This window comes from Mandrillus leucophaeus, unplaced genomic scaffold, assembly GCF_000951045.1.
Source record: "Mandrillus leucophaeus isolate KB7577 unplaced genomic scaffold, Mleu.le_1.0 Scaffold223, whole genome shotgun sequence".
NCBI lineage: Eukaryota > Metazoa > Chordata > Mammalia > Primates > Cercopithecidae > Mandrillus > Mandrillus leucophaeus.
This window is the reverse complement of record NW_012102288.1, coordinates 4,096,518-4,112,505: the sequence shown is the minus strand read 5'-3', so window position 1 is coordinate 4,112,505 and position 15,988 is coordinate 4,096,518. Positions and strand designations below refer to the sequence as shown.

The 15,988-nt window shown below is 37.5% G+C and overlaps 1 protein-coding gene across 1 annotated transcript in view; it reads right to left on the bottom strand.

Annotated features, from left to right (window-relative positions):
* The window catches only part of PKHD1 (polycystic kidney and hepatic disease 1 (autosomal recessive)), a 507,823-nt gene that overhangs the window by 269,563 nt on the left and 222,272 nt on the right, over nt 1–15,988 (bottom strand). Inside the window, 4 exon segments of the mRNA XM_011981329.1 lie at nt 663–798; nt 7,372–7,506; nt 10,092–10,197; nt 11,357–11,469. Of these exon segments, the coding sequence (XP_011836719.1) occupies nt 663–798; nt 7,372–7,506; nt 10,092–10,197; nt 11,357–11,469 (490 nt within the window).

Below are 15,988 nucleotides of genomic sequence, written 5' to 3'. Positions count from 1 at the left end.
TAAATTGGTGATTCAAACCACAAGAGCATATTTAGTTGAATTACTTGGTTTGGCTGTTTACAATGATCAAATCAACTAGATTACTCTCTACCTCTTTCACCTTGGCCCATGAGTCCTCCAAGTTATTTCTTACCACCTCTGAGATACGGTTAAAAAGTGGGCAAGAACTCCTATGGTTCCTTTGTGCATACATCAAGTCCTGGACTGTTGAAAACATTAAGCACCTGAACTTTGGCTCTTTTGAGGAAAGGTTGTATGCATGTTAGTTTACACCCAGTTATCTACCCATCTAACTCTATTCATTCATTTAATCAATACACTGCCTGTCTACTAGGCATCTGGCTCTGTGCTAGGTACTAACAATTAAAACTCTGAGCAAGAAAGACATGATCTCTGCCTTTATGAAGGTCAGAGTGCAGCAGAGACATAGGACCATCATGATAGAATGTGATAGGCACCGTAATAGGAGGAGGACAGGGAGCTGCAGAAGCTGCACTGAGAGAACCTCCAGGATATCTTTTAGGAAATTTAAGCAACAGTTTCTACTGATGCAATCTTATAACTGAAAGAGATAATGATTCACAAAGTATTTGCCACTATTTATAATACTGACTTGAATATTGGCCTTATTTATCATCTGTTCTGTCTATTCAAATAATTACCTTGTCCTTGGAAACAGTCTGAACAGGTTCTAATGGCCACACAGTTGATGAGATCAAAATTAACAAAGGTTGTGTTAGACACCATCAGTTCCCATCTTTTAGGAGTTTTAATCCCAGATGACATACACAGACTTCCCTGTGATTTAAAAGAAAAAAAGATGAAAGCAAAATAAGAAAACTGGACACATGAAATACAATTCATAATGCATGAATAAAAACAAAGATAAAAAAGCGAGCTATCGACTAAGAGAAAATATTTGCCAATCACACATATGACAAAGGACCTATATCCAGAATAAAGAAAGAATTCTCAGATTTCAACAGTAAGAAAACACACAATGCAATTCAAAATTAGGGAAAAAAAACCTTCAAAAGATAACTCAGAAAAGAAAATATACAGATAGTAAATAAGCACAGGAAAAAAAATATTCAACATCATTATTCACTAGGGAAATACAAATTAAGATCACACTGAAATATACTATGCACCTATTAGAATGGATAAATTAAAATACAGTGACAATAGTAAGTGCTGATGAGGATGAGAAAGAATTAAAACTCTCCTATGTTTCTAGTGGAATGCAAAATAAGGCAGCCACTCAAAGTTTGGCAGTTTCTTATAAAGTTAAATATGCCCTTATATGACCTAGCAATTCAACTCCTAGGTATTTACCTTAGAGAAATGAAAACTTACATTTATATAAAAACCTGACACAAATGTCCTTAACAGTTCCATTTATAATCACCAAATCTGGATACAAGCCAAATGCACCTCAATAAATGAATGGCTAAACAAACTGCATTACATCTATCTAATGGAATACTATTCGTCGATAATAAGGAATGTAATATTGATACATGCAACAAGTTGGATGAATCCCGATGGCATTCAGGAGTGAAGGAAGCCAGTCTCAAAAGGTTACATACTCTATGACTCCATTTATATGACTGCTGAAAAGGCAAAACTATAGTGACAGAGAATACATTAGTGATGGCCAGTGGTTTAAAGTAAGAGGAGGCTGTGGCTACAAAGATGGAGCAAGGAACTGGAATGGATGCAACTGTTCTGTGTCTTGATTGTGGTGATGGTAAAGCTCATAGAATTGTACATCAAAAAGTCAGTTTTGCTGTATATTAATATATTTTTAAAACTTTAACAAAAAGTCTGAAAAGAAAGAAACAATAAGTGTTTTCATGATTTTCCACAAAATCTCTTTGACAAACACTATCCAATCAAGTTGCTAGTGCCTCACTGTTCCATTGTTAAAAATAGTCTTACATTTGAGGATTACCAGAATTTTTTTCAATAGCTCCCAACATGAAAAATGATGAAACAATAAACAAATAGCAGAAAAGAAACCCAGTGGACACAAAGCTAGTCTAGAAATCAGAAGAAAACAAAAACTATAATTAATGGCCTCGGAGAAATAAGTATATTATATCCTTGAAACAAAGAGAAGCCTAAAATATTATTTTTAGAAAAAAAATAGGAGAGTAGAAAAAGGAAACTCAATATCATAGAAAGTAGAACAAAAAGACAAAGAGATGGAAAATCAGTAAGAACATTAAGACAAGAAAAACATTCCAGGAGGCCCAATATTTAAATAATCATAGTTTTAAGGAAAAGAAGAAAATATAGGGGAAAGAATTACCAAAGAAATAATTAAAGAAAACTGTCCAGAAGGAAAGGATATAATTTTCCAGACTGAAAAGTCCCACTCAGTATCTAGCACAATGTTTAGAAAAAGAGCCACAGCAAAGTGCATCATATTGAAATTGCAAAACACCAGGGACAAGGACAAGTTCCTAAGAGCTTTCAGAGAGAAAAATAAATAAAGGGTTACATATAAAAACCCTGGAATCTGAGTATCTTTTTTTTTTTTTTTTTTTTTTTTGAGACAGAGTCTCACTCTGTTGCCCTGTCTGGAATGCAGTGGCGTGATTTTGGCTCACTGCAACCTCCACTTCCTGGGTTGAAGTGATTCTCCTACTTCAGCCTCCTGAGTACCTGGGATTACAGGTGCATGCCACCACTTCTGGCTAATTTTTGTACTTTTAGTAGAGACAGGGTTTCGCCATGTTGGTCAGGCTGGTCTTGAACTCCTGACCTCAGGTGATCCTCACACCTCGGCCTCCCAAACTGTTGGGATTACAGGCGTGAGCTGCTGCCTCCTGCCCTAAATCTGAGTATCTTAAAGCTATTCAACCTCAAGAGCAGAAGGAGCTACAAGATGATGGAATATTGCCTTCAAACTTTCAGTGAAAAATGAACTTCGACCTGGTATCCTATAACCAACAATCTGCTAATCTGCTAATAAAGGGGTCTCTATATACAGCTCAGAACTTTTACCTTCCGTCGTTTCCTTTTTTTTTTTTTTTTTTTTTTCCCAGAAAGTTACCTTAGGCTATGTTCAAATTGAGGAATTAAGTCAGAAAGGAGGAAGATGTACAAATCAGAAACAAGAGTTCCAATACTAGACAGACATGAAGGAAATCTCCAGGATAATGTTCTAGGGAGATTCCAAGATGGAGCTTTGAAACCCTTCTTATACATTGCTGGTGCAAGCATAAACACACTCTGGATTGTTGCTTGGCATTATCCACTAAAGCTACACGATGATCCAGCAATTTTACAACTTGGCTTATATTCAACAGAAATGCATGCACATGAAGACCAGAAGGCATATAGAATAATGCTTATGGCATCATTATTTGTAAATAACCAAATTTACAAATGATGAAAACAATCAAATGTCCATCAATAGCTATATGCTTTAAAAAAATTGAGGTTGAGTCATAAAATGGAATACTACCCAATGATTGGAAGAAGAAATACTTGTAACACAGAGAAACATGAACGAATCTCACAGATATAACGTTGTGCCAAAGAAGCCAGGTACAATAGAGTTACATCCTTTATGATTCCATTTACACAAAGTTCAAAACCAGGAGAAATTAATCTATATGGATAGAAGGCTGAATAATGCTTGCCCTTTGGCTAGGGAGTGTGGAGTGGGGTTGAATGGCAGGACATGAAGAGGCTTTAGAGGAGCTGATAACGTTCATTTCTTTATTATTACTTTTTATTTTTTAGAGGCAAGATCTTTCTCTGGCAAAGTTCTATTTCTTGTTCTCAGTTGTATACATATACATGGTTGGTTTGCTTTGTAAAAATCCACTGAGCTATTCCCCTGTGATTTGTGCACGTTTCTCCATAAATGTTATATTTCCATGAAACATTTACCTTAAAAAGTAGGACAAACACTAGAGGAAGGTAGCATAGAAGAGGAAAGGGTAAGGAAAGAAGCTAAAGGAGTTTAATGTCCTTGTATTGCTTATGTAAAGTTTAACAGTGCTGATGTAATTTAGACTTTGTTAAGACAAGCAGGCACATTAAAAACTTAAAGCCAACAGCTAAAATAATCATAACAGAATGGATAACTTTCAAATGAGTAAATATAAAAAGATGGTATGCAAGACAAATCAAAATAGAAAAGAAGAAAAAAACAGAAACCAAAAACGGATTGTAAACTGAAAGCGCAAAATAAGATGGTAGAAATAAATGCAAATATATGGGAGACATCAGCATGTGGAAGGTAATTGAAACCACTAGAGAAAATGAGATTTCTCCCAGGGAGAGCTAGTATATTGAGAAGAAAAGGGGCCCTACAACAGAATTTAGGGAAACAAAAAGATGAAAGGTCTAAATTGAAGAAGACAAATCCACAAGTGAAAATGGGAAATCACCCCTAGAGAAATAGGAGGAAGAATGAAGCAACTCCATCAGCATCTGTCTGAATAAGATATTTTTTAAAGTAGCATCATCTGCTCAAATTAATTACAATAACAACCAAGACAGCCATCCTACAGATACTTCGATAAGTAGGGTGACTCATTTAAATTAAAATTAGACTTTTTTTTTAGTGTGAAAGGGTATGTTAATTAGACAGAATGCTGGGACAATAAGTATAAAAAAACTACTCACCCAAACTAGGATATACCGTCATGCTATAGCACATCTCTATCTTGTATATTTAAGCCATTCTTACTGAAAATTATTCTATTCATCTCAATACAAAGGTAACATTGGCTGTGAGAGTACCAACACATATACAGGTATGCTTACAGGAAAAAAAATTCCTTCTAATGATAAAAAGTTCTTCCAGAAAGTAATGTTTATTTTAGGATATGACTCACTGATAATTGTATGCCACCAGTTATATGTGAGTGGAAAGTCTAACAATGGACAGGCCAAATTCTTTAAAAGTCTTAATTCCTGGCTAGGGGCGGTGGCTCATGCCTGTAATCCCAGCGCTTTGGAAGGCCCAGGCGGGCGGATCACGAGGTCACGAGATGGAGAGCAATCTGGCTAACATGGTGAAACCCTGTCTCTACTAAAAATACAAAACATTAGCCAGGCGTGGTGGCGGGCGCCTGTAGTCCCAGCTATTCAGGAGACTGAGGCAAGAGAATGGCGTGAACCCGGGAGGCGGAGCTTGCAGTGAGCCGAGATGGCGCCACTGCACTCCAGCCTGGGCAACACAGAGAGACTCCGTCTCAAAAAAAAGGGTTAATTCCTAAAGGAATGGAAGGCACAAAAGATAGAGGCTAAAATCAGAGTCCCATAACCACAGAGGTCAGGCACCCTCTTTTTCTTTTTCTTTCTTTTTTTTTTTTTTTTCTTTTTTTTTTTTTTTTTTTTTTGAACTGACACCTGGCAACACAGTGGTTCCCAAATAAATCTGAAAAATACTGTGCTAAGTAAAGATAATAGATGTTTTTTGCTTATTCACTTTAATGCTAGAATTTCTCATAGCCTTTAGTATATTTTTTCAATGAATTTTATTCTGTATATTTGAGGTTTACAACATGATATTACAGGGTACACACAGGTTATAGTGAAGCAAATTAACATATCTGTCATTTCACATAGTTACTTTTCTGTGACAAGAGCAGCTAAAATCCACTTATTTAACAAAATTCCCTGACACAATACAATTTTATTATCTCTAATGCTTATGCTGTACATTACATCTCTGGACTTGTTTGAGATTTTGGGAAATAGAGGGTACGGTAACCAGCACAGCATAAATGTAATTGTAACCAAAGAATTTTCTTTTTCCAGACACTATCCAAGGGCTAGTCTTTCATGAATAACACTTCAGGGAACATTGGTATGGGCACTAATAAATGTCCTTTGCCAAAGCCATTTTCCATGTGCAGTTGAAGAATATTTGACCAGGAGTGGGAGGGTATCAGGGTGGTCCTAGCTCCACAATACTAGGCATGAATCTTAAACTGCCATTCAACTTCCCAAGCCTCCATTTTCCCCTAAATTCAAGAAGTTTAACCAGATCATCTCTTAGGTAATAGTTGGCTCTTTAATTATGTGGTTTTATGATTTGGATAACTAACCAGCATCTAGACATTCCCTAGAACAAAACTGTTTAACATTTTCCATCAGGGGACTCTTGTCCTGTACTTACTTAAGAGCCTGAAAGGCCTTCAGCTGTACTACTTTCCCAGTGAATCACACCCCAAGGGTGTGATTATTTTTGATTATCTCATGATAGGCACCCTTTTGTCATAATTTGTATCTTAATTTATGTCACTTTCTCATTAATTATGGTGTCTATTTAACATCAATTAAGATACTGCAACATTAATTTACCAAGACAGTTGCTCAGTTTGCTGGGAATTTTGTTTTTCACATCTACTCTAAGGTTATTTCTGGAAAAGTTAAGAACCTCTGATGTACCACAGCATCACAGAATCTAAATCTGGGTACCATCCTCTCTTGAAAACTACACAGTCTGAAAAGAAGAATCCTCTCTCAAGGTGGTCATCCTTTTAGAGGAAAAACAAAACAAAAACAAAAACCCTGCCAGGTATTTGTCTCCTGAAAAGGATAGTTCAAAGGAGATTTTACTAAGAAAAGTTGAGAGTTAAATCCAAGAAAATGTAGCTCTATAAGAAAATGACTTTTAAAATCTTCACATTTTTATCTATAGCTATGAAATAAATAATCTTCATTAGAAGTGTAAGAATCAAAACTTATTGAAATTTCAATTGAATTAAGCACTCAGGAACAAACTGAAGAGAATATTCTTTCCTTGGCTCCCAAGAAATCTATGATTTTCATAATGATGTGATGACTAGTATGAATGTAGCTCTAATGAAAACAAGAACATAGAGGATCCATTATAGATCTGAAGCCTAAGAGACCAATGGCAGCCATGAACCTCCCCGAGGAACTAGTGCTTCCTACCTGGAAGTACTCTTTGCCCCATCTGCATTCTTGTACCCTGAGAAGTCATCTAGAGTCTGATTTTTATTATGTAGAAATCCATACGTAGGCACATATTAGTGAATCACATACAAAATAATGAACTAGGCAAATCTGTATTTCATGATTTGACCTCTTTCTGTATGAGTAATAACTCTAAATTGCAAACAAATAAAATTCTATAAGCTACTCATGACTTTTGTGATTTATATGTACTCATAACATTGAAGCCCTGTGTATATATGAGTTCTATTGTCAATATCACCACTATTACAAATAAAAAGCTCCTTTAACTTTTACCAATGAAATACGAGATTCACCAAAGAATGCTATTAGAATTGCACATCCTGGATCATCAGAAGGCCCAGCACATGTAATTTTGTTGTGACGGACAGCCTAAAACAACCACACCGAGGCACTTACCTTGTGGGCAAAATGACCAAGTAATAAGCTGTCAGTAACTGAAGTATTTGCATCACTTTCCAAGATGTCAATTCCAAAATCTCTGCACGAATAAACTTGGAAGTTTTTCAGGCGAAGATTGCTACTTCTAAAAATCTATAAAATACAGCATGTTACAGCAAAGGTCTGAGGCTTGGTTTTTCTTGCAGACTTCCTGTAGTTTTTAAAATTATTGATTAAGTATAAAGAAGCATGCTATGTTGCATTAAAGCACCTTTTGTCCATCAATGTCAGTACAGGTATCCTAAAGTTGCTGTGAGGTCAGCACTAATGAGTCTCCTTTGGTAACACCTCTTCGCACTTTTCATTTTTCCTCATAATAACCAATACATTAAAAAGATAAATGTGAATTCTCCACATATCTAAAATAAACTTGGAGTGGCCAAATCACACAAAGGTAACAGAGAAAAACATCGCACCCAAGAACTCTAGTGCTTAACATTTTCTTCAGTGTATTATATATTAACCCATATTGTCAGAAGATTGCAAATATGAAATAAGTAGCTCAGCATGACTACAGATTCACAGTTATGTACATTGTTTATGATAACCCAAACAGGGGTCATGTAATAACAAAATTAGGTTGGTAGAGTTGTAAGCTCCCTACTTGCTATGGTTTAAGCCTGTCCCCCAAAAAGCATGTTTTGGAAACTTAATCCCTGATGTAAGTGTTAGGAGGTGTGTAGGTCATGAATGGATTGGTGCTGATTACAAAAAAACTTGGGGCTGTGAGTTCTATCACTTGCTCCTTCTTTGCCTTCTTTGCCTTTCTGCTATAGACTGATGCAGCAAGAAGGTCCTCAGCAGATGCTGGCCTCTCAATCTTGGATTTCCAAGCCTCCAGAATCATGAGTTAATAAATTTCTGTTTATTATAATTTACCCAAATATTATTATTCTGTTACAGCAGCCAAAGGGACTAAGGCACCACTGGTCTGGGAGATAGAGTTGTGCTTATGTTTATGTCTTTGACCAATTTTTTGCTAATTTTATTTATTATTAATACATAATGACCCATTTTAATTTTTGTAAGTAGTATGAGGTAGGATACAACTTAATTCTTTTGTGTGTGACTATCTAGTTGTACAAGCACCATTTGTTGAAAAGACTATATTTCCCACATTGAATGGTCTTGGCGTCCTTTGTCAAAAATCATGTTTATAGATGTATGGGTTTATCTCCGGACTCTCACTTCTATTTCATTGACATCTATGTCTGTCTTTGGGCCCATATACCACACTGTCTTGATTATTGTTGCTTTGTAGCAAGTTTTAAAATAGAGGATAAATCTTCTTACTTCATTCTTCTTTTTTGGTATAGTTCAAGGGAAGTTTACTTTTTAAATTTGCTGCTATTATGTTATTTAATTTCTGCCTTATTCTTCACTATAAAAGTGCAATTCCAAGAATATTTTTTATTATTTAAACTTCTTGATTGATCAAATTTGAGTGCACAACAGTTCAAGCTGTAATTCTGTATTTTTTTTCCTTCACAGGTTTAGCATTTCTGATTGCAGAACTTCAAAAAATGGCTTTAATAGCATCTTTTAGTATTTTCATTTTACTAGATTATTCCCTCTAGGACAAGGCTATTCAAGAGCAGGGAGACAGAGTTTAAGCCCCTGCAGGTATAAATTATTTCACTGCATAAGAAGGCACTCAACAAATGTTTCCACTAGGTTTGTTACCCCTACAATATTTATAGTGCTCATGGGAAGCATTTTATAAAATTAATTGAGAACAAAATACTAAATACATTTTGGACTCCACCTGTTAGCTATCCTAATTATATATTTTTGGGCTTTCTTTATCCACAATTATTTTTCTTTTGTTGCATATATGAAATAAATGTTTGACTTCCTTATTGTGACATTATTATATGTTTGTATTCTATTTCCTGGAAGCTCTACGAACATATTTCTTCATCTATATATCTTATGCTCCAGATTTCTAGGCAGAGACAAAGTGTATGTAATTTTGTCTGTATTGCATCAAATAGTGGCCCTGAATAATTTTTATATGTTGCTGTTAATGGTGAGCATGCAAAGCTTCCTTATAAGAAAATCACTGGGAAAATGAAGAGTAAATGATTGAACCTTTTCTTTTCCTTTAAGAAAAAAATAGAAGAAAATTTAGCTTATTGACTAAAGTAAGAATGGTATCTTGAGCTAGAATGTTTGTGTTCTAATGACAAACAGTGCTTTCTCTTAAGACTGGGGCATGTATTCTTCAGGATATTGGGACATCAAATGCACAACTTCTGGAGTCTAAATTCTGCACTTGGTTGTACTACTAACCAATTGTGTGACCTTTGACAAGTCGCTTCCCTTTCTTAGCCTTAATTTCTATCTCTAAGTAGGGATGGAAGGAAGGAATAGGTAACCTCTATGATCTCTCCTGATTATAAATCTCTATAATTCTGTTGTTCTCTACTAGTGTTTCCAAAAAACACACAATGGAGAAAGTGACCTAACCCTGGATTAGTGACTAGGAATTTGTTTAACAACTATTCTACAAGCACCTATGATCCATTGGTGCTTCAAAATTGTGATAGCACAGCAATGCTCCCCTCAAGGGCAAGTCATTCCCATTTAAGTAGATATGCATAATGAATTGCTGTGAGAAAACAAGTGACAGTTTTAATTTAAAAAACAGCAACAATAACAACAACAAAATAACTTACCTGGGCACCACCTGCACTTTCCCAAACTGTGAAGCTCTGGAACAGGGTGATGCCAGTGACATTATCCCAAGGTGGCTGAAATTTAGGGTATACAAAGAGACCATACCTAAAAAGTGAAACAAAGAATGAAATTAAGCCAATTTTTATGTTTCTAACTTCCTACTTTTTCTTGTTGAAAAATACAAAGTAAAAGTAATGTATTAGGGAGAGTGAAGGTACATAGAATCTGTGACCCTCCCCCTGACTGTTCTTGCCCATGCCTTAGCCCTCCCACTTTTACCCTCTGTGACCTACACCCAAATCCCAACAAAATGCAGATTACTCCAGAGCCCAAGTCCACCAGCCTCCCACGGGCTCTGCCTATTTTTGGACATTTAATTGCTCTCTCCATTGAATTCTCTCTGGCCACAAAAGGTACATTCTGTCCTTCTGCCTTTTCATGTGACTCTCTTCTCTTTACCATCAAAACTGTTATGAGCTAGAAAATAATGCTAACACAATTACATACAAAAGCCAAGACATGGAGGCAGCCAAGATGTCCATCAATAGGTTAACGGCTGGGGAAAATGTGGTATATACTTGCAATGGAATATTATTCAGCCTTTAAAGAGAAGGAAATCCTGCCATTTGTGACAATGCAGATAAACCTGGGGGACACTGTGCTGGATGAGGTAAGCCAGACACAGAAGAGCAATAGTACATCATATCACTTAAATGAGAAATCTAAAATATTCAAACTTATAGAAGCAGAGAGTAGAATGGTGGTTGGCAGAGGCTGGGAGGAGGGGAAAATGGGAAGTATTAGTCAAAGGGTACAAAGTTTCAACTATGCAAAATGAATAAGTCCTAGAGATATACTGTACAGCAAAATGCCAAAGTATACAATACAGCAAAATTAACAATACTGTATTCTATATTTAAAATTTTGCTAAGAGGTCAGATTTTGTGTCAAATGTTCTTACAGTAATAATAGTAATTCAAATGAAGAGGGCTGGAGGACAGAGGTGATAGATGTTTGTGGCATAGATGGTGATGATGGTTTCAGGGGTGTACACTTATCTCCAAACTCATCAAGTTGTATACATTAAATATGAACAGCTTTTTGTATGTCAATTATACCTCATAAAAGCAGTTTCAGAAAATACACAGGAACATCACCAAATCTTGAACAAATGCCAAAAGTGCTCTCATTGTGAGCATTCTACAGAAAAATGTGAAATCATAAGACTTACAGCCAAAATGTAGATGAATATCCCCAAAGTTACCTGGTACAAGAATGTGCAATGTTCTGAGTGAAGGAAAGAAGTGGAGCTTGTGATGTTTGGTTGGTCACGAGATGGAAAAAGTAGCCATAGCCAGCACCCCACACTCTGTTCCCCTACAGAAATTAGGGAGAGTTAAAAAATAGTTACCCCATGTATGATAAGGTTGCTGGAAAGAAAGACTCTTGTTTGTGCTCATCCCACTTTTATATTCACTTTCTGCCAAAGTACATTAAAACTCTATTATAGACTCATTTATTCTTTTTTTCCTTTTGGGAACAAAAATATTGATATGGTTTGGATCTGTCCCCCTGCCTATATTTCACGTTGAATTGTAATCCTCAGTATTGGAGGTAGGGCCTGGTGGGAGGTGATTGGATCATGGGGTCAGTTTCTCGTGAATGGTTTAGCACTGTTCCCCGTGGTACTATTCTCACCATAGTGAGTTCTCGTGAGATCTGGTAGTTTAGAAGTGTACAGCACCTTGTGGCCCCCACCTTGTCTTGCTTCTGTTCCTGCCATGTAAGGTGCCTGCTCCTGCTTTGCCTTCTGCTGTGAGTAAAGGCTCCCTGAGACCTGAGACCTCCCCAGAAATTGATGCTTCCATGTTTCCTGTATAGCCTGCAGAACCATGAGCCAATTAAATCTCTTTTCTTTATAAGTTACCCAGCCTCAGGTATTTCTTCATAGCAATGCGAGAATGAACTAATAAAAATATTGTCATTCTTCTTCCTTCAGCCAGCTCAACTAGACTGCAATTTGCCCATCTTAATAACTGGTTTCTCATGTTCAAGCCTCCTTCTATGTTCCCACAGTGAGTTTACTTATGACATCTAAGATTCTACTCTTTGGTGAATGCAAGAGTATATGGTAGCTCTCCAAGGCAAAGGTATACCTTGAAATCAAGCCCACACAATGTGTTCTCTCTGGATCTTTGAACAAATCAATGATTTGTCTACGGGCTGAAGGTCACATGATTGGACCAGTCATGACTTAGTTCCAAGACAAAGTGACTGATTTCAAACAAAGCTCTAATCTCTTCGAAGTGCTCTTGTCCTGAATAGACTATTAATTCACCTTGATATTTCTTTATAGGTCTTACTATCTAAATAATTTCATGTATTTTATGTGTTCATATAAAATCTGACTTCTCTCTGTTGGACCATATGAGTTTGGGGATCTAATTCTGATCAAACTGAACACAATGAGGTTATCTTTATAAATTCAACGAAGTACCTACAATATGTTCATCCCTATGCAATATAGTCTTAAGACAGAGTAAAAAACTGACTTCCTAAAGGTCTAAGACTGTATACAGATTTTTTTTTTTTTTTTTTTTGGCCTACCCAATGTTCACATTTTTTTGTTTCCAACATGTTCAAACCAAGAGACTTAATAAAAAAATTCAGACTTTCAGCTTTTCTGAGCCCAAATTCCTGTGAGGTAGCTACGGGTCAGCTGAAGATAAGAAGGGCCTACCTTCTTGGACTGTGGATCTTTTTTCCACAGTCCTCACCCTTCCTGTTTCACTCATTTATGATGCCTGCCTAGTCTCTGCAGTATTTGAATTTGCAACCTCAACTACAGGCAACATAGTAAATAACATGTTGGCTATTCTATGAAAGTTTCTATTTCTGCTTTCCTGAATCACATCTGAGTTCTCTCAGTACTCTCACATCTTAAGAATCCCAAGCCCTCTCTTTACCATCAGGGAGAAAGAACTCTGAGAAAAATCAGGGGACCTATCAGGCTGCTGCGCTGCAGTGATGCTATTAGTGGGAGGAACGAAGGGCCAATCGATCAAGCCATGAGACTACTTCCTATGTGCCCACGTGCATCTGACCTCTCTCAGCCTGAGTGGCTGTCCAAAGCCAATATGCCCATGTCTACCTGGAGAACAGAAATTAAGGAACAGGCTGCTGAGGCGTAAGCCCTGTGCTACATGGATGAAGGGAGTCTCCAAGGCTCCCACATGATTCATCCCTGATCACCTGGGGGTTTTCCATGGCCTGGCTGGTGGGAGACAAGGAATGCCTGGATCATCCTCCTTGAAAGTCACTCAATCCTGGGAACACAAATTATGGCGCTTGGAGATCTCATCCTGAACACTGGCAGCAGGGTCACAGTAAAGAGAATGGGGAGTCATAAGGGCTATGACACTGTGCCACTCAACAAGACACTAAATGCCTTTCTTTAAAAAACAATACTCAGTGCAGCCCTCTATGCAGGGCTCAGTGGGGACTATGCTGTGAGCATCGCCTTGGAACAGTTTCTTAAACTTTAGTGTGCAGCCTGGTAGAGTTGTCATATTTAGCAAATAAAAACACAGAGTGCCCAGTGAAATTTAAATTTCAGATAAAAAATAAAATATTTTGGTATAAGTGTGTCCCAAACACCATCTGAAATTTAAATTTGACCAGACATGCTATATTTTATCCAGCAGCCTTTACCTGGGGGTATATTAGCCAAAGATTTTCAGATATTCTGATTTAGTAGGGGGGTGATGAGGAAGGGATGATGAGGAAGGGATGAGGAAAGGTGATGAGGAAGTATTCTGTACTCTTGGGCATCACAGGGTGCTCCGATAGGTCTGCTGCAGGTGATATTTTGACCCCATTTTGAGAACTGCCTCTCTAGAGGTGATTGAGAGAGTAACGCTAAGGGTTACTAACGTTCCTAGGAGACATTAAAAGAGGACAGAAACACCAGAAAAACCATCTCCTGGTGAAGCTTTTTGCCATGAGTTGCTTTGGGAACCCACTGCAAATGGAAGCCACTGCTGAAAACTGAAGGAGGATAGAGACCTAGAAATCAGGGGGAGAATCTATTGCTAGGTACCCAGCGAAAGCATTGCCCAGCTCAGTGCAAGTTATACTTATGTTGGATTTTTTTTCTTTTCCTTAGAAGTATTTATTTTTTTAAGTTATGATGGAGTGGAATAATAACACTCACAGTGAAAATCTATAGAGAAGGCACTACACTCCAGGTACTGGATTTTAGAGTCTCATTCATTTTTATAATAGTTTTATGAGTTTTGTATTATTATTACAGTTTCATAGCAAAGAAACTGAAGCTCAGAGATGTTGAGTAACTTTCCCAAAGTCACAGAGCAAATAGTTATCAGAGCCAGCTCCATCCAAGTCCAAGCCTGGAAAAGTTAGAGACTAGAGTAGAGAAATGAAGGTAGGACCCAAAAGCAGGATGCCCAATGATAGGAGGCAAGTGAAGAAACATAAACAAGAGAGTACAAGGCGAAGTCTTGTCACCAGGTCACGGGCAGAACAGGCATTTGCTGTGACCTCCCCAATAGTGGAGACAACATATTGAACAACATCCTTTGCAGAAGTCAGTGTATCATGGACATTCAAGCAAGGGAAATTCCAGACAGAAATTAACTGTCCAAGTAAGCCAGCTCCTAGAGGTGTGCATCTATAGTCACCAGAAAAAAAAAAAAAAAAAAGGGAATTAATCCTTAAGGCAGCAGGGGTAGTGTTTGATTCCTCCAAATCTGGAGAGCATTTTGCAGGCCAAATTTAACTAAAGAGTTGCTCTTTCCACACCCCAAATCCAGAGAATGTAAAATCCTTCTCATTCTCACCACATGGGGAAAAAAGCATGCACAGCTTAGAGTGCACAGAGAGATACATGGGTAGGGGTGTGGGACATTTCCCAAGAGTAGGAAGAAGACATGACATTTTGAAGAGTACATTTAAGGAGGACGAGGGTTCTGAAATTTCAGCATTATGGAAATCAAGTGTTATTAAGGCTCAGACATGTTGATGAGGACTGGCTTCTGACACAGGAATTTTGAGCAATGACAGATGAAAAGACTAAGATTATCTGCAGTTGTCATCTACTATCAGTGCAGACAATAGGACTATGGACTGGATGCAGACAAGGGTTAGAATTTAATGAGGAAGTTCTGACCTATCCAAGGACAGGGTCTTGCACTAGCCTTTCACACAGCTTGGAGAGTTTTACTACATTCTCAGCAAAGATGGATTGAGAGTGAGGACTCCATACTCTTTTACTTGTAGCTATTCTGTGTTTCTTTATCTTTAGACTAAGTAAACTCATTTCATCCTATGGCTTCAGTCATTCTAGACTAATATTTTTATTGACTTTAATTTCCAAATGAAAGGCCTTTAGGTGTTTTTTTTTTTCCTTTTTTCTTTTCTCTTTTTTTTATTTTTTATTTATTTATTTATTTTTGAGATGAAGTTTCACTCTTGTTCCCCAGGCTGGAGTGCAATGGCACGATCTTGGCTCACCGCAACCTCCGCCTCCTGGGTTCAAGTGATTTTCCTGCCTCAGCCTCCTGAGTAGCTGGGATTACAGGCATGTACCACCATGCCCAGCTAATTTTATATTTTCAGTAGAGATGGGGTTTCTCCATGTTGGTCAAGCTGGTCTCAAACTCCCGACCTCTGGTGATCTGCCCACCTTGACCTCCCAAAGTGCTGGGATTATAGGCATGAGCCACCATGTCTGGCCAACTTTAGGTATTATTAAGTGTAACTCTCTGAACCTGGATGATCCACTGGCAGTGATAATATAGCAGCACCCCCAACAGGAGAAGAATTTAAAGACCCTATTCCCTCCTGAATGTACCACATGTTCCACAAGGAAAACACA